Here is a 17,190-nt window from a genome sequence, read left to right as displayed (position 1 = left end):
CCTGTCCAACAAGCGAATATAGAGTTGCATACGAGCCACCCAATCTGCGTGAGATCATCATGCGTCTTCTTGCTCTGCTCCCCGTTTTCGCCGCGGTTGCTGTTGCTGCGGTTCTTCCTTCGTTTCCTACCCCGAAGGCTAACCTCAAACAACGTCAGGTATGTCCCAGCATGAATGGTGTGAGCACTGCCCTTTGGTTCCTAACAATACCACCGCATAGTCCGATCCACACCCAGCATGCGTTGTACGTCCACATCCCAATCTATTATCCGGATTTGCCATTCCGACCTCGGGATGCGGTCTCATACCATACCTACTAACACATTTTCGTTGTTAATTTTAGGAACTGGACATCGGTAGTCAATGCCGTGATCCGTAAGTGGACTTTAAAACCGAATACCGTGTACTCTTTTACCACATGGATCCCACATTTAGGTAGGCTATGGCTGACATATATTCATTCTCCTTATCAGCCGCCCCCGCCAGTGCCAGTTTGGACCGCTGTCGTACTGCTGCGTATGGTTCCGTCCGCGTCCTGTCTCACCTGCACCCCTAGCGACGCAGGGAGGTATTATCAGTACTAACTAGATTGATATAGCGATCGAGCGAGCCTTTCTGCCCCGGAGAGCCGAACTAGCATGCTATTTGCGACGATTGACGTGACGACGAGTATCCGGACGGATGTTGCTGAATTCGTTTGATAGTGCCACATGTCTGGATGCTCTGATGGAGGGACGTCGTGTGAATAGTAAATATCTGCGGTGGGGGTATTTCGCCAAGCTCAAGACGCACCTCAATTGGTTATTGGACCCGACCTTCACGCCGAGTATGTTGGTATATCGCTGCATGGTGTCTCTAGGTACGCTCCAGGGCTGCATTCTAGGTGTACATGCGACAACGACATTTGAATACGTCTGCATACGGAGGATTAACGCCTTATCCATGGAGCTCAACTGGTAGCCTTGAGTTCGTACCTATAATTTACCTTTAGCCATATTATAAGCAATTACCACGTGTACTTCTAGGTACCAAACCCTGCCGGAAATGTCTCAGACAATCACATTGAATCACCAAAGCACACTCGCCTTTCAAGTCCGGCCTTTCACAATCCAAACCCTCATCAAGCCTCAAACCAAACCCCACCAACTCACGACGGCCCCCAACAACCCCCAAACCTAGCGATACGAAGTGGCGCAGACAGCGCAGGCCCCCTGCGGCTCTCAGGACCCTCGCCAAGACCCCATCCCTAAACCTCTGCATCGTACTGGTCAGCCAAGAAATGGCCAATTTAAGTGCTTGACAGACCATTGGCCCGGGACGGCTAAGCCCGCCATGTTCCTCGTATTCCTCCACTTGGGCTAGTGTGCAAGCGTCTATACGGGTCTTGGCGCGGCTGGTAAACAGGCCTGGAGGAAATGACAGACTGAAACTGTTTTGGTGAGCTGTGCGAGATGACAAGAGGACGTCTTAAGTTGGGGGTATAAATTTGCCTTGTGCCCCGGTGGGATTTGTCTCGTCTCTTGTTCTTTCGCCCACTACCCGGCGCACCAACCTACCCAACAACCCAACCACGCAACGAGGCCACAACAACCACCCACAATGCGCTACCATCTCTCCCTTCTCGCCCTAAGCGGCCTTGCCTTCAATCTGGCATCCGCCTCCGCCGACCCCGCAAAAGCCCGCGTCACCGCCGCCCCAAAAGTTCCCTCCCTCTTCCGCCGTCAATCCCCCGACACCTGCCCCGACGGCGACTACACCATGTGCCCGGACGGCTTCGGGTGCTGCGAGCGCGGCGCCCCCTGCACGACGATCCGCGGCGAGCCGGCGTGTGATAGCGAGTGTAGTGGCTTGCCCTGTGGGGACTCGGGGCTCTGCTGTGATGGGGTTTGTACACAGTCTTCGGGGAGTGCGATTTGTTTGGTTGGGGGTGGGGGTGGGGGGTTGGATGTTCCGACGCTTACGGTTGATGGTGATAATACGAGTGAGACGGGGAGCAGTACGAGTACGTTTGACTTTGATGAGGAGGAGGAGACTATGACTACGACGACGGTGGAGAGTGAGACAACCACTACGACGGAGAGTGAAACTGAGACCGACACCGAGAGCAGCTCTAGCACGAGGAGCACGGCCACTAGCACAGTGACGGAGAACGACGTTATTCCCGGGGAGACGGATACATCTAATTCGAATGATGGTGAAGATACAACTTCCTCCACAGCACCCACACAGACAATCTTCAGTGGTGGTGACGACGGGACGGCGGATACGGGCAGCAACCCCGACGAGCCGGGTGCTGCTAGCGGGCTCTCGGTTAGTTATGCTCTAACAGGGATGGTTGTTGGCCTGGTTGGAGCGGCAGCAATTCTGCTGTAGATGCTTCCAATGTTGACGGTTGTACTATAGGATAGGATAACGTTAGTTAGTGCTCAATAAGGCTACTTGAAGGCCCGATGCCTGTCCAGTAATATTCATATTTTGCTTCTTGATGCAATGACAATGACACTGATAATGAATGGCTTTGAACCTCACAGTCCAGTCAGGTCTGCGCGACCGGGCCCTATGTGGCGCCTTGAGATTCAGGCGTCGAGATCGTAAGCTCTTGATTGGCCACCTCGTATCCGTGAGTCTTGGCACCTTCCCCACTTCTTCTCCTCTCTTTCTTCCCACACCTTCAACTTTCAACCCTTCATCGCATCATCGCATCAACAGAAATCATGGTCTCCCTCGACAAAGTAAAATCCACAAACTCAACCCTAAAGTCCTACGGACCCGGTCTCGTCGGCGTATTTGGTAGCCACACCCATTCCCCTTTCCTCCTCAACCCGTCTAACCACGTTTCTCAGTCGGCGGCACAAGTGGCATCGGCGAATTCACAGCCCGCTCATTCGTGCGCCATGCCGTCTCGCCTCGGGTATATCTCATCGGGCGAAACGAAGCCCAAGCATCAAAAATCATCGAGGAATTAAATGCCCTTAATCCAGAGAGCACCACCACATTCCTGAAATGCGATGTCTCGCTGCTCAAGAAGGTCGATGAGGTTTGTAGAGCCATTCAGGAAAAGGAGGAGAAGGTCAATCTGCTGGTTTTGACGTCGGGGGTTATGACGAGTAAGGGGCGGGATGGTACATATCTTCCCGCTTTACAGGTTTGAGCGTTCGTATTGACTCGGGAGTTAGAAACGGAAGAAGGGATCGACAGAAAGCTCTCCCTGCACTACTACGCCCGGATGCGTTTCATCTCGAATCTCCTGCCCCAGCTAAACGCCGCTGCAACCCCTGCACCTGCGACCCAAGGCGAAGGCCAAACCAAACCTCCTCTTGCCTCCGTGATCTCCGTCCTCGAAGCCGGCGGCGAGGGTCAACTGATAATCGACGACCTCGCATTGAAGAGAAACTACAGCCTCTCCAACGCACGCACACACGCCATAACCATGACGAGTCTCTCGCTATCTCATCTCGCGAAAGCAAATTCGGCCGTCTCATTCACGCACTCCTTCCCCGGCGTCGTGAAGACAGGTGTCATCCGGGAGATGGGATTCGTCACGAGGATGGTTATTAAAGCCGGCTGGGTGCTTGCGAGGCCGTGGATGGTTCCCATAGAGGAGAGTGGGGAGAGGCATTTGTTTGCGGGGGTCGGATTGAAAGGGAGCGCTGGGAAGCCGCATTTGGTGGGGGCGGATAGTGAGCCAAGGGCGAATTGGGGGGTCATAGAGAGGTATGAGGCGGAAGGGGTGGGCGAGGGTGTTTGGAGGCATACGGGAGATGTTTTTGGGGAGGTTTGCGGATAGCTTTGATTGTTATTTACTGGTTTTTGTGAGGATGTTGCCGAGGGTAGGGCCCGGTGGTGGATGGTAGCCCTAATTTGCTTTGCGTTCGCCGTCGGTATCTTGACATAGTGTTTGACAACGAAATTTGCAAAGCATGTTGCCTTCAAACTTATACCGATACCCTCTCTGAAGCTTTTATCAAAACTTGGTATCTGATGTTTTTGGTAGGTTTCAGACTACGGTGCCCGTGGGGACTGTTGAGTGCCTCTAAGAGGTGCGAGGACCACTTCTCTGCACAACCCTTCATAACTATGTAGCAAGTGCCTTAGTAATTAACTAGTATAGTTGTTTGCTTTCCTAGTATAAATGCCTATTTGCTACAAGGACTATCCTAGTTCTCTTGATAATTTATCGAATCCATCATCTTCAACCTCCAGTAGTTTGATAGGGACAGGGTCGTTATATATTTTGACAACGTACGGTCACCCGCCAAACAAAGGCACAACCTCCATTGGAAACGCGCGTATCCAACGCAGCTAAATAAATTGCCGACCTAACTGACTTCATATTAACACTAGCGTATTCTTAATCATCTGCAGGATTCTATACTTAGCACGCCCGCCGCGGGGTAGGTAAGGTCGTACCGATAACCGCGGCTGTTCCTGCAGGCAAGGCAGCACAATCACTTTTAATTTGTAGCAACCTCAACTCATCATTACAGCAAAGCAGCGCTGGCTTCCAACATACAATACCAAAATGTCATCAACATACATCCACATCAAAGTCGAAATAACCGACCAGATCGGCGTCATTAAAGTACACCCTACCCCAGCCCACCCTACCCTTCCCTTACTTTCAACACTAACAGCTTCTAGCTCAACAGACCGCACGTCCTAAACGCCTGGAACGAAACCATGCTCGGCGAGATGGTCGCTGCCTTCCGCGAACTGGACGCCCACCCCGAGACCATCTTCACGGTTCTCACGGGCGAAGGACGGTTCTTCTCCGCTGGGGCGGATATTAGGGGTTTGTCATCCTCCTCCACACATTCCCCAGATATGGTGAACGGAAAAAAGTGGGTAATTGATCTGGATGAGCAGAGAACATCCCCAAACCACCAGACACAGACTCACCCGCCGAGAAGAAACTCTTCTACATGCGGAAGTTCTCGCGCGGTACATCGCCCTTTCCCCTCCCTTTCCCCTACCTTTCTCTCCCTTCCCCTTCAAACCCCCAACTAACAATCACGCAAGAAATGGAACTCTTTCGCCTCCTAATCCACCACGCCAAAATCCTCATCCTAGCCCTAAACGGCCCCGCGGCCGGCGGTGGCGCCGCCTGGTTCACGGGCGTCGCAGACATCGTGCTCGCTGCTGCCGGAAGCTACATCCAGATCCCATTCAGCAGCTTGGGTCTGGTCCCTGAATTCGGGGCCGTGCAGACGCTGAGGGAGAGTATGGGTGTGCATCGCGCGAACGAGGTCCTTATGTTTGGGAGGAGATGTACTGTTGAGGAGTTGGAAAAGTGGGGGGTTGTGAACGTTGTTCTTTCGAAGGAGGGGTTTGAGGGACAGGTGTTGGGGTATCTTAGACGCCAGCTGGATGTTAATGACCCTGGCTCTATGCTGGAGAGTAAGAGGTTGATGAGTGAGCCGTTGCGGAAGGATCGGGTGGCGGCTATGGTTGAGGCGGCGGATGCGCTGGCGGAACGGTTTGTGAGTGGGGTGCCGTTTGAGAGGTTTCGGAGGAGGAATGAGGAGTTGGAGAGGGGTGAGTTTGCTTCCCCTCTCATTTCATTTTATGCTCTGGTTGAGGTTTGACAATGGAATGGGGTCGAGTGATCCATGCTGATGATTATTCTTCATGTATAGCGAGTCAGGCCCGGCGTGGGAAGGGGAAGGCGTCTCTGTAGCTGGAGTCGGGGTATGGTAGTATCTCCGGATTTGAGCTTAAGACGGGTGGTCTGTAAGCCGCTTATCAGGTTTCCAATGGAGATAGAAATGGATGTCGGAGAAGGGATCCGACTGCAGGAAAAGATCCCTGTATTCAGCTAGGTAGCCGGCTACCAAATGGCAGCTTTTAACTTTGGGGATACAGAATCTAATACCTAAGGACACTTTTATTCGTAGGTTTACAATGCGCATATTCAACGGCAACCAGTCTCCGCTCTGCTCAAAATATCCAGGATCCGGACAATCAGGTCTTCCACATGTGAACCATCACGCCTCATCCTATTCTCAAACCACTGACCACGCCTGTAGCGCAAGTCAAACTCATACGCATCACTTGAATGTACCTAGAGATATTCCCGTAGCTCTAGTTAGCAAAGTCCAAAATGCATAATTCAGGCTACCATACAGTGACACTTCTTACCCTTGACATCTCGTCAAGATGAAAAAGATACAACGTGCGATGTTCAACAGAGAGACCGTACACCGTCGTGCTTTCCTTTCCTTGGGCTTTGCGCTAACGGTGGATGATCCTTGCAGGATACGTTATCAACCATTACACCACCCATTCGAAGGTCTGGACGGCATCCCAAGGGTACTATCGAATGGTAGGTTGTGACCCAAACTCACCCATATAGGCCTGCAGATCTCCCTGATTGGTAGAGACAACTAAGTAGTCCCTAAGACTGCGACTGCGACTGCGACTGTCACTATCATTCCCAGTCCAGTCTCAGACTCCGCGAAGCTCACGGTGCATAATACCGACCGCATTAAGAAGGCGGTCCTTCGGCGGCTGCGAGTCCCATTGCACCTTTACGTCTATTGTGCGCTCGGGAAAGAGACGGGAAACTGCGCGTGCGGCGGATCGCGATCGCTGGCGTTGACGTTTACTTGCTCTTGCTTCCAGACACTCGCGCAGCATATTCTGCACCCATTGCACAAGGAACTGTCGCTCCTCGGACAGACACACGTCTGGGAAGAGAAAGAAGCTGAGGCCCCGAGCATGGTTCCACGCTTTGTGCATGTCGAGGAAATGAGTGGCTAGAAAAGAAGTGGATTGGAGTGTTAGCCGCCTTACCCCAACCTCTACGTAGCGTAGGCAGTAGCTGGATACTTAGGTACATCCAGGGTCAGGTGGGTTTGCGTACCCATTGAGAAACTAAGCGGCGACACCTGCACTACTCCAATGGCGCTTAGGCGGGTCGCTCTCGTCTCTCCGGGTTGGAGGTCAAGCACTAAGATGATTGGGCCGAGCTCGAGCTCCGGGGCGTGGAGAGGAATGAGGCCAGTTTCTGAATCTTCGTCTACCGGGTTGTTGTTGTTTTTCATGGTGGCGGTGGCAGCGGAGGTGGGTAAACACGAGGAGAGGTTTCTTGTGTGCAGATGCCAGAGACGTCATGAGGCGGAGGAAGATTCCGAACCACAAGACTTCTAATCCTGTCTTCCTGGGAACGAGTTAGCGACTCATCAGGTCAACGCTGCACCTTTCACGAATTAGAATTCCTGCTCCGCTGGCACATGTGACGAGGAACAACTGAGGTCAATCCCAAGATTCCCACCACCACGTATTCTGCATTAAGCTCGGTGACATAAGTAGATTGTCCCTTTACGTACGCAAACGCCATCAGCAGTCCCAATTTGGTCCCATATCTTTTCCTAGTGGTGCACTGGAAGCCGCATGTGGAGAATGTGACGGCTGACGGTTGTAGGAGGGCTATTTGATGGTAGCGGTCGCGGCAGTGGTTGAAATACCCAAGTGTGACTGCGCGCTTGGGAAACGCGTTGAATCGATACAGTAAGATTAGAATAGAAGTAAGAGGGCGAAAAGGCGACATCAGGGTCAGGTTACGGGCAGGAGAAGAAACGGCTTACAGGACTAGAAGTATGAGCGGAAACAGCTGCCAAAGGGCGTGAGATCACGACCGAGATCGGAGGGTCGGGGCTAAGAGCTAAGGTTGGAATGTAGATACTCTACGCTTACTGGGAATGGTTGATATCTCAACGCTGGCCGCCTGCGGCCGGGGGTTCCTAATAGAAGTGCTTATCAGCCTCTGGCATGATATGGAAATGGGTCTCGAGCTCGTGTTCTGTAATGTCCGCAAGCACGAGGGAACAGGGCATCTCTTCCGTCTCATGCGTAACCTGCAGAAGCCCCAAGACATCAGCGTTATGCTCGGCCTCGTGCTTCGCCATCAAGCGCGCTTAGAACTTGGCCGATCTGTCTTTTCTAGACATGGCTATGCGGAAAGAATTTGGTGGGAAGCTCTGGAGGAAATCGCAAATGTTCTTATTTAGCAAAAGGGGATACTGCACAGCAAGTCGCACGCACTATCTTGATTTATATTTACGCCATCCAGTATTTGTAGCATTGCTATGATGGCCAAGGCGCGCTTTAAGGAAGGTGCGGCGGGTTGCCCAGGTGCCCAGTGCCTATACAGAGCTAGGGCCTATACAGAGCTAGCGTGCGGTGTTTGACCATATAGCAGGCGCTACCATAAGATACTTTCGGAGCTAATATATGACAGAGAGTACTATTCCGCAGGGACAGCGCGTTTTAATGGAACGGTTATCTCCGTTTCTGGCCTTGCAGCCGGGTCTTGCCTATATAGCCTAGATGAGGTACCTCGAGGATTCCATATGAACGTAGGCCTTAACAAGTATCTAAAGCACCCGGTAGCAGGGCGGAAGTTGGGTATGGGGTGAAGGGGGTCTTTTGCAAGACGGAAAATCCCGCGAAAACTGCAGGTTCTGCATAGATCACCTCCAAAACAATCGACCAACCTAGGCACCACACCATTACCCACTCAACCATCGCAGAGTCATCCATGGACGCTCCCTATAATTGACGCGCCACCGAAATCCTAGCATCCTAGCATCCGTAACCCTAGCGGCCAAGTCCTCCAAAACCGCCTCGCGCAATGCCCACCCGAGCACAAAAGTCGCGCCAGGTCCAAAGAGCACGAGAGAGGCGATGATCGCACAGAAGACCATGACCCAGGGAACGGGCGCACCGGCGGCATGCAGCTCGCGCAGCCGCAGCGCCACCCAGGTGAATGCGGCCGCCATTGAGAGCAGTTCGTCGTATTGCAGGAAGCGGGCTATGGATGCCTCGAATGATGCGGGAGGTGTTGCGGCCGCGCCGTCGACAAGGAATCGGGTGAATGGGGACGGGAGGCTGGGGAGAGCGCATGTGAGGACTGGGGACCGCATATTGAGGAATGTAAGGGCTGGTAGAAAGACGAGGGCAGCGGATACGTAGAGGAGAGACCGGGAAGCGGGGCGGTGATGTTGCCGTTGCGATACCGGTGCGCGGCAAGGCTGCAATTTCTGGGTATGCGTAGATTTAGAGTTGCCGGGTTGGAAGCGAGAAGGTGGGAACGCGAGCTTAAGCACGAGATAGATGACAACTTGAAGGAGGGGAATCGTGAGCGGGAACAGCTGCCAGAGGGCGTTGAACCACTGGCGGGACTGTACAGTCGGGGCAAAGAAATTGGCATATGTGACGGTGTGATAGCCCGCTAGAACGGAGAGAATCAAGGAGACAACCAGGCCACTATTGATCTTCCTGTTGTCGCCGACGAGGAGGGTAGATAGAGGCGTCCGGAGATACTCCAAGGCGAGGTAGAGGGGCGCGACTTGCCAAATGCCCACTAGTTGGAAAATAGCGCCTGCGGTCAAAGGCCTGATTATTCATTTGTGGGTTAGACATATTGAGTGAACGAGGAGTAGACATTAGAAGAAAGGACCCCGGGAGCCAACTTACAGGAGGACTCCGAACCGAGAGTGTGCAGTGCGATAACTCTCCAAGAGCCAGATGGTGTAGACGGGGCCCAGGTCGTTCATGAACGATAGCATCTGGATGCGGGACTCTGGGTCCGTGCCGGTGATTGAGGGGAGGAAGCAGGTGATTAGTGGCTGCATGAGCTTGTCGAGAAAACCAATGTTGTAGAAAGGCGTCGTCAGATTCAACTGCTGACCATTCCCGGCGATCCAGGTCCCCGTCTTCATTACCGACAGTAGATGAGGTCTAAGCACCGGGACTAACGGTGCCACCAAGGCCTTGCCGACGGCAAAAATACCTAGTAGCGGCGAGATCCATAAGATACGAACCCAAAAGGAAGCCTTCTGCACGGGGCTGGAGTCGAGAAATCGCATGGTACACGTTAATGACCTGACTGGCACAGGGAGATAGTCCACCTTTGTCGCATCGATAATGGTCTCCGACGTAAGGTTGGCCACGTACTCGTCGAGGTACGGCAGGAGATAAAGACCGACAAGCTTGTCCTTCAGCGTGTCGAGTGCTTCGAGTCGAGTTAGACTGCGGGCCTTGTTGCAGATGGTCTGCGCTCGCGGCCGTCGTTTCGCCTGCCACAGCTGCAAACACCGGTCAATCTGTTCCACTGGGACCGCGGTCCCAAAGTGTGAAAGCAGGCTGGACAGGCTGTTTGCGAGTGCGGCTGCACTTTCAATGGCACTATTGCCACCCTGGCCCATGTTCGGGGTCATCTGGAACGTCATGTCAGAGCCTGAAAGTGCAACGCGCGTTCGGCGCTTACCTTGTGCACCGAGTCGCCAATGCAAGCCCACCGGTCGATCGCCCAGCGCTTATAACAAGCCTCTTCTAGCGGCAGCAGAGTCCGGGTTATAGCCCTCTTGTAAACCTCCGCGAAGGGCACGGAATCGCTGATGGGCTGCTGCAGGTAGGGCTGAACATACTGGTCCACCATGGCCTGATCAAAGCGCGGGATGCGAGAGGCGGGGTACTTTTGGTCCAGCTTCTGGAAAACGAACCAGTAAACCCGACTCTCCTTGCCGACGATCGTGAGGAATGACCAGCCCTCACCAAAGGTTCGGTGGCCGGTACCAGCAATGAGCCCTGGGGTTGCTGCGGAGATGCCGAAAACACAGCTGTACTGGGATACCATTGCTGCAAGTCACAACAAGGAAGTGTTAGCAGAGACACACAATAGCAGTCGACCAGCTCACTTTCGCGCTCTCGGGAAACCTCCTCGCGCAGCCCCCTGGCCTCCACGTACTCCCACATCTGCTCCCTGACTTTACTTCTGACCCCGTCAGCCCCAACCACCAGGTCGCCTTCAAAAACCGACCCATCTGCGCAGTGAGCCTTGACGCCACCGGGATGGCAGTCAACCCGAACGACCTTCTTCCCAGTGAATACACAATTCTGGTGTCGCTCGAGATGTCTGTAGAGAATCTCGAGTACTATCTGACGATCGAGAAAGGCAATAGGATATCCGTGGCTAGGTAGGACATAATTAGTATCTATGAAGAACATGACCAAATGAGTAGACCATGTACCGAGCGTGGAGGAGGTCAGGAGCCTTGCTCTGCGTGATGAGCTTGCTGTGCGCTGTCCAGACGTATGTTTCTCGGAGCGGTTCGGTGGCCGCCAGGATATCATCGAACAAGCCAAGCTGATCTAAGATCCGGGCGCCATTGGGAAGTATGCCAATGGAGGCACCGACCTGGGGCGCAATGTCCTCGTGGGATTCCAGTACCACAAAGTCAACATTTTGTCGAATCAGGCAGTGGGCAAGCGTTAGGCCTGCTATGGACCCGCCGACAATCACCACGCGGAATTTAGGCTTAGGACGTTCGGAGTATACCATGCTAAGATAGGTTTGAGGTAGGAGAAAGGCTTGCTTTGGAGACCATGGAGGAGGCTCGCCTTATAAAGCCATTGAAGCCGATCATCTGTCTGCCGGTGCTGAAGCAGAGGTGGATCTCATGCGAGACACCGGATGTTCCCCTGCCAGACACATGGGTGACAGGTGGGTCGTTCTGTCCACTATTTTACCAGAAATCCGTGATTTCCGGGAAAGCCGAGAACTCCGGGCTATAAATTCGTGAAATCCGGCGTCCATACACCGTCCACATCCAGCAAGACTTCTGCCCATGGAGCCTCGCCCGTTGGATCGAAAGCGCCGGGAGCAGAAGCCCCGAGTACTGCTGTCTTGCACCTCATGTCGAGAAAAAAAGTAAGCATTCTTTGCAACCGCGACAGCTGGCCCCTGAAAAATAACCCCGGCTGCTGTGGTGATAGGTTAAGGTGTGATCGTGCCCGTCCTTGCCTGAACTGCCGAAGACGCCAGCAAGCGACCTCTTGCCACTACATTCGAGCGCGACTTGCGCACAGCAAGCCCGCATGGCCGGCCCGCACGATCGGCATGGATGGTATTAACTCCCCGCCCGCCGAGTCCTGTGGAGCCGGCTTCGTGCATCCGAGCCACTGGCGGGCTCTCATGGACCATGCCGTGAGTGCTTTTCTGACTCGCTCGTCATTTCCGGTCGAGCTAACAACAATATCCCGCACTCTTGTACAGACAAGCCAATTGGAGATCAATGGTCATAGTGATAATGAAGGCAAATCAAGTGGGGACACCGTGCCCCTACTGTCGGGACTCTCGCACACGGTCGCCCTGCGAGACCTCATCGCCGCCTTGCCTCCTCGCCATGAGGCCGATCGACTCGTCTCTGCGTGTCTCGAGTCAGAGGAGCCCTCCTTGAGTACGCCATCCTAGTGTCGTATTGTAATCTAAACTGACAAAATGACCTTCTCATGTAGTCGTGATCCATTCTCCGACATTCCAACACCAGGTAGGTATGCATGTTCAAAAGCCCGTTAAGTTTCTGTCTAACGCTCGGACATGCACCAGTACCATGAGTTCTGGCGTTCCCCTTTGACGGTCAGTCCGGCCTGGCTTGCCCTGTTGTACGGAGTCCTGGCCTGCGGAATGTGGATTCAACGCTTCGTCGGCTCGTCGACGAACCATGACCTGCCCGAAGCGTTCCATGCCATGCGCGAAAGCTGCGCCGTCGCACTCTCAAAATCTGACCTCACCGTCCCCGGCCGCTTCAAGGTCGAGGCCGCGTTAATGTGTCTAGGGGTCGAGTACCTGCGGTTCGACGACTCCAAGACCGGCGTGTCCATCCTTCTGGGCATAGTGTCACGCCTAGCCATTATGATGGGATACCATCAGCCGGGCCACCTGTGCCGTCCGCCACCATCGCCATTTGACGCCGAGATGCGATCGAGAGCTTGGCTCCTCCTCTCCGTAATCGACCATGTCGTGGCCTCGCAAACGGGACTCCCCAGAGTCGTTTACCACGGCCTCGCCAACGTATCCCGCCCACGCAATCCCCTCGACGCGGATCTCCACCCGACCATGCCCGCCCTCCCTCCGTCGCGATCCGCTTCCGAGACCGCAAGCCGCATTGTGTATATGTTGGCCGTAGACGATCTCCACCAAATTGCTAATGAGATTGCTGACCTCGCTGCCCAAGGGCCAATTTCTCGGGAAAGCACCGTCAGTCTGGGACAGCAGCTCGAAGCATGGAAAGCCGGCCTGCCGCGACCACTGCGCCTTCCAGTACCGGAGGGACCGGCAGCGCAGCCGAGCGCCCTGGTCATGCAACGCACGCTGGAAATCGTATACCAGCGCTCCCGCTGCATTTTACACCGTCAATATCTGGTATCAGCGCCGCTGGATCCGGACGCGAAGCGGTTCCGACTGGCGTGTGTCGATGCGGCTCGCTGCGTCCTCGAGCAGCAGGGTTTGCTGTTCCACGAAGGCTTGCACAATCCCCGGCACAAAAGGCGCGCCTGGTTCGGCACTTCCCGTACTGTGTCGGATTGTCTCACCGCGGCAATGGTGATTTGCGTTGAGGTGATCACGGACTCGGGTGCCGATAACCCCAGAACATCTACTGAGAGCACGCCAATAGCCGGATTGATTAACCTCCTCCACCAAACTTACCAAAGCCTTGACCTAACCTCCAGCCCGTCAGCAGAGACCGCAAAAGCTGCTGAGATCATCGCAACTATGCTTCGTCGCATGGGTCATGCGGTAACCACAAGCCCTGGCCTAGGCAAGACAGTCTCCAACTTTACGCATTCCGACACTGGTCCGCACAGTCCTGCTCCTCATCGCATAACCATCTCGCCTGACGCCCGAGTTGCGGAGTCCGTGGCACCCTCCGAACTAACCGGCCCGTCTCCTATCTGGTCTGCGTTTGACGACTTCATGAATGCCGAAATGGACAGCGAGGTCTTTGACTGGGTAAGTCGCCTACCAACCTAGCCTCCTTCTCAACATCCAAATTTTTTCTCGATTCTGATGTTCGACTAGGCCTTGTGGGATCGTGAAACGCGCCAGCTTAATGGGCCATGCCCAGAGAGCTGGTAGGCCACCTTCAACCCCGGGGAGCAAGGCAGCGCCAAGCTGGACCGAACATGTATATTCGGCGTACAAATTTTCGAATCTCGTGCGATAGCTGCAATTGCTAGCCTTGCAGGATAGTTGTTGTGCAAAAAAGGGACAAACAAAGGAATAACTCTTGCAAAATTGGTCCTGACGTTGGTCCATCTGGATTTTCCGGATGACCGTCTTTGCATAGCAGTGCGTGATGCAGAGATGAAGTATAACAGCCAAACACCCTCTCTCTATTTCAGGATCCCAAATCTCGATATTCTCAAGCCAGCTGCGACCAACCAAGGAGCGGCAGGTGCCGTAGCTTTATTTCCATCATTCCGTAATTGTCCTGAAAGAGCAATCAATCTTTCGGAAGACTAACTCCCTCGGGGCGATTTCAAATCGTCATAGCAAGCGGCTTCGCGAGATATAATGTAATGGAAGTACCTCCGACAGGAAGCAGGGGATAACGGCGGGCACCGTCATTCAACGCTAGCACAGAACAGAGTATATCGACATTTGTTTCAATCGGGGTATGTCTGACCAAAACCGGTGGTTTGGTAAGGCGATCACAGAGCCAGCCGGCAGTCGCGGCAATAAAGACAACGGGAAACGGGCGAGGAATGGCGGCGCGAAGGCATGCAATAGCGTAAAAGAGCGACCGGGGTTGAAGTTCAACGAGATTCAAAATCAGCGTGTTATTGGGTATTAATTGAAAACGAACTCTGACAGTACTCCGCATGGTTGTTGCGATGGCCGGTGTTCAGTTGGGGCGCAGGCGCGTGGAGGCTCCTGGACTTGACCGTCAAGCGTGGGCAAGTAGCCGCGGAAATCCTTATTGCAGCATCCGGAAATCATACGACGAGAGTATCTGATGACAAAAACACTCATAGCCCGGCAAGGGGCAATGGATTTGATGGGGACGATGAGGATGATGAGGGTGGTGGAGAAGATCAGAATGGGAAGGAGATCCAGTCTGTGCTGCGTCGTTGATGACAAAGCTAGGCGGGTCATGTGGAATCCCCAGCAAGATACACCATCAGTCTGCATGTGCACAATCGATACGACACTGTAGACTACCATGCTTGAAGGGTCTCCAGCAAATGCAAGCTTGGAAGATTTTTGATAATCTGCTACCATAGTTACCCAGCCAGGTAGCCAGGAACCGCAAGGAACCAAAGTCAGTTCTTTTGGAATTGAGTATCATGTCGGTGGACTACATGTAAATGACCTGCAAGCTATCTTGATGTTGGCAATATCGCATTAAAGTGGGAAGCATACGGTATACCGTGCCTACGTAGGGCCATTTGCTACCTCACAACGCCCCGCTTCTGCACAATATTATTTTTTTTCCCCTGGATCTGAAATCCTAATACCATACTCCCAAGCCAGATCAACTGCAAGCCGCGAACCCTTATCTCTTGGAGGTAGGTATCACAACTCAAACTCAAGGGTAGGTCCAGCATTCCGTATAAGGGGCAAGAGAACCTTCCATGGCCCAGAAGACCGAATCGAGATCCCGTCTCGCGTAGCAATTCCAAGCTCTAATGGCCACAGTTTTGGCAGGAAGGCAAGGGACGAGGTAAGCTCAACCACATTGAGATGAAAATAAGGTGGAGGGGGTGGGAGATTAACCCTTAGGGGCAAGAGACAGGGAAAGTGACAAAGAGGGTGGGTCTTGGTATCCTTTTGTTTGAATATGAATTTAAGGGAAGGTGCAAGCTATACCCGTGGATTGTCGTTACTGAAGCACAAATACCGTCCATGACCTAGGTGCACATACCTTCTAGATTTGCATTGACCTCAGCTGTATTGAGCGCAACCTGAAGCCATACACAAATGTCGACCCTATAACTCATAATGTAAAGGGGCCAGGAGAGGTATTGAGAACTAGGACAATACAAGTATATCCATATGCATGCAGAGGCATAGCCATGTCATGGGTTAATGCTACACTAGACAAAATGCACTATCTAAAGCTTGCTTCTCGCTTGAAAGAATATTGAACCCCCCTCTTCCCCGGTTAACCATGCCTAGCATATACCTAGGTATCATCCGCTCCAACAACCTCAACGCCCTCTAACCTTGGAACCCCCCCGAAATCCTGATTCTCGATCCTAAGCATCTCAGCAATACTCTCATCGTTCGCCTTGGCAAACCGGGCCTCATCATCCAGACAATCCAACTGGGCAAGACCGTATAAAACATCGTCGAAGGCATTGTGGTCTGTCTAGCCCGCGGAGGTGCCGTTGTCGTTTCGCTCACTCACTGCCACTGCAGTTGAACCCCGGCCGCGTCCAATCCTCTTCAACCAAGCCTCCAGATCAAACGCGCCCTCGTTCAGATCATCCTGATCCCCAACAAACTCAAACACGTAGCCCAATTCACCCTCCTTATCGCGCTCGATCCACTCAGAGCCCGCATCCGTATACGTGATGCGACACGACGTAGCCCGGTAATGTCCCGTCTCGTACTCCGCAAGGCGCTCCGCGTGCTCAACGCTCTTAACGTTATAAACAAAGCCAGTAACGATCGCCTCCGCATCCCCATCCGATCCAAACGCCGAGTCGTCGTTCCCATCGTCGCTCTCCTTCTTCACGGGTACCAATGCCGGATACGGACCCCACGACCTGCACTGGTATCCCAATATCTTCGCCGATAGGAGACGAGGTTCGCTATCAAGGCCGAGGATCTCAGAGAGCAGAGAGGGATCGGAGAGCGTGCCGTAGAAGAATTACGGTCCTGTTGGGGCGGGGCAGTTCGTGGTTTTTGATGCAGGTACATACTGGAGGAACGCTGGCGTTGGTCGGGTCCGGAGTCGTATGACGAACGGTGAGCTCTCATTCGGCCTCTCTCTTGGACCAGGCGGGGGAGGTGGAACAGGTCCGAGAGGTTGGGGGTCAGGGAAAGGCGGGGTTGGAAGTGTATCAGGAAGTGGTGTAGTTGGACGAAGCGGCGGAGTTGGAGGTGAGTCTTTGATATCGGGCATTGCTGCCATGAGATAACGGGATAAGTATGGCAAGATAAAGTGTATATGTAGCGCTTGGTGTTATGAAATATGGGAAATGCTGAATTTATGTTCTGAGTGTTTTGCTGCTGGCCGGGCTGAGTTTTGGAAGGCAGGAGCACCTGAGCATCCTCGCCCCGTGCCCTAATGCAGGAGTTGCTGTCGGATTACGTAATATTCATTGGGTATGCACCCTTTGGCGCCAAGAGCGGTTCATCCCACAACAACAGAGTGCCTAATGCGTAAAGCCAAGCGT

General features: G+C 53.4%; 8 protein-coding genes across 8 annotated transcripts; 5 read left to right on the top strand and 3 right to left on the bottom strand.

Annotated features, from left to right (window-relative positions):
• Positions 1–59: 59 nt before the first annotated feature.
• BDW74DRAFT_180794 (uncharacterized protein) lies at positions 60–379 on the top strand (the record flags this gene model as incomplete). The annotated part of the gene is made up of 3 exons (XM_073729824.1): positions 60–158; positions 221–244; positions 344–379. The coding sequence occupies 3 exons, from the start codon at positions 60–62 to the stop codon at positions 377–379; spliced, it is 159 nt and encodes a 52-aa protein (XP_073581020.1).
• Positions 380–1,498: 1,119 nt separating this feature from the next.
• BDW74DRAFT_158332 (uncharacterized protein) lies at positions 1,499–2,513 on the top strand. The gene has a single exon (XM_073725295.1). It carries the CDS (start codon positions 1,600–1,602, stop codon positions 2,371–2,373), a length of 774 nt encoding a protein of 257 aa, XP_073581019.1. The 5' UTR covers positions 1,499–1,599; the 3' UTR covers positions 2,374–2,513.
• Positions 2,514–2,692: 179 nt separating this feature from the next.
• On the top strand, positions 2,693–4,081 carry BDW74DRAFT_62736 (uncharacterized protein). Its single transcript, XM_073733318.1, has 3 exons — positions 2,693–2,790; positions 2,844–3,122; positions 3,177–4,081. The coding sequence occupies exons 1-3, from the start codon at positions 2,715–2,717 to the stop codon at positions 3,785–3,787; spliced, it is 966 nt and encodes a 321-aa protein (XP_073581018.1). The 5' UTR covers positions 2,693–2,714; the 3' UTR covers positions 3,788–4,081.
• Positions 4,082–4,522: 441 nt separating this feature from the next.
• BDW74DRAFT_186866 (enoyl-CoA hydratase/isomerase family protein) lies at positions 4,523–5,916 on the top strand (the record flags this gene model as incomplete). The annotated part of the gene is made up of 5 exons (XM_073731331.1): positions 4,523–4,582; positions 4,642–4,792; positions 4,867–4,941; positions 5,020–5,535; positions 5,637–5,916. The coding sequence occupies 5 exons, from the start codon at positions 4,523–4,525 to the stop codon at positions 5,675–5,677; spliced, it is 843 nt and encodes a 280-aa protein (XP_073581017.1). The 3' UTR covers positions 5,678–5,916.
• Positions 5,917–6,444: 528 nt separating this feature from the next.
• Positions 6,445–7,043, bottom strand: BDW74DRAFT_180790 (uncharacterized protein; the record flags this gene model as incomplete). Its single annotated transcript, XM_073729823.1, has 2 exons — positions 6,445–6,800; positions 6,863–7,043. 2 exons carry the CDS (start codon positions 7,041–7,043, stop codon positions 6,445–6,447), a joined length of 537 nt encoding a protein of 178 aa, XP_073581016.1.
• Positions 7,044–8,510: 1,467 nt separating this feature from the next.
• Positions 8,511–11,344, bottom strand: BDW74DRAFT_180789 (FAD-dependent oxidoreductase; the record flags this gene model as incomplete). The annotated part of the gene is made up of 5 exons (XM_073729822.1): positions 8,511–9,396; positions 9,478–10,220; positions 10,271–10,641; positions 10,701–10,975; positions 11,034–11,344. 5 exons carry the CDS (start codon positions 11,342–11,344, stop codon positions 8,511–8,513), a joined length of 2,586 nt encoding a protein of 861 aa, XP_073581015.1.
• Positions 11,345–11,630: 286 nt separating this feature from the next.
• BDW74DRAFT_186864 (uncharacterized protein) lies at positions 11,631–13,921 on the top strand (the record flags this gene model as incomplete). Its single annotated transcript, XM_073731330.1, has 7 exons — positions 11,631–11,713; positions 11,779–12,012; positions 12,088–12,242; positions 12,301–12,332; positions 12,392–13,574; positions 13,605–13,795; positions 13,865–13,921. The coding sequence occupies 7 exons, from the start codon at positions 11,631–11,633 to the stop codon at positions 13,919–13,921; spliced, it is 1,935 nt and encodes a 644-aa protein (XP_073581014.1).
• Positions 13,922–16,157: 2,236 nt separating this feature from the next.
• Positions 16,158–16,916, bottom strand: BDW74DRAFT_180787 (uncharacterized protein; the record flags this gene model as incomplete). The annotated part of the gene is made up of 2 exons (XM_073729821.1): positions 16,158–16,557; positions 16,714–16,916. 2 exons carry the CDS (start codon positions 16,914–16,916, stop codon positions 16,158–16,160), a joined length of 603 nt encoding a protein of 200 aa, XP_073581013.1.
• Between the last annotated feature and the right edge of the window lie 274 nt (positions 16,917–17,190).

Source organism: Aspergillus multicolor (genome assembly GCF_047715735.1).
Source record: "Aspergillus multicolor strain CBS 133.54 unplaced genomic scaffold BDW74scaffold_24, whole genome shotgun sequence".
NCBI classification, from domain to species: Eukaryota; Fungi; Ascomycota; class Eurotiomycetes; order Eurotiales; family Aspergillaceae; genus Aspergillus; species Aspergillus multicolor.
The sequence above is the reverse complement of the archived record's forward strand: the minus strand, read 5'-3'. Positions and strand labels throughout refer to the sequence as shown.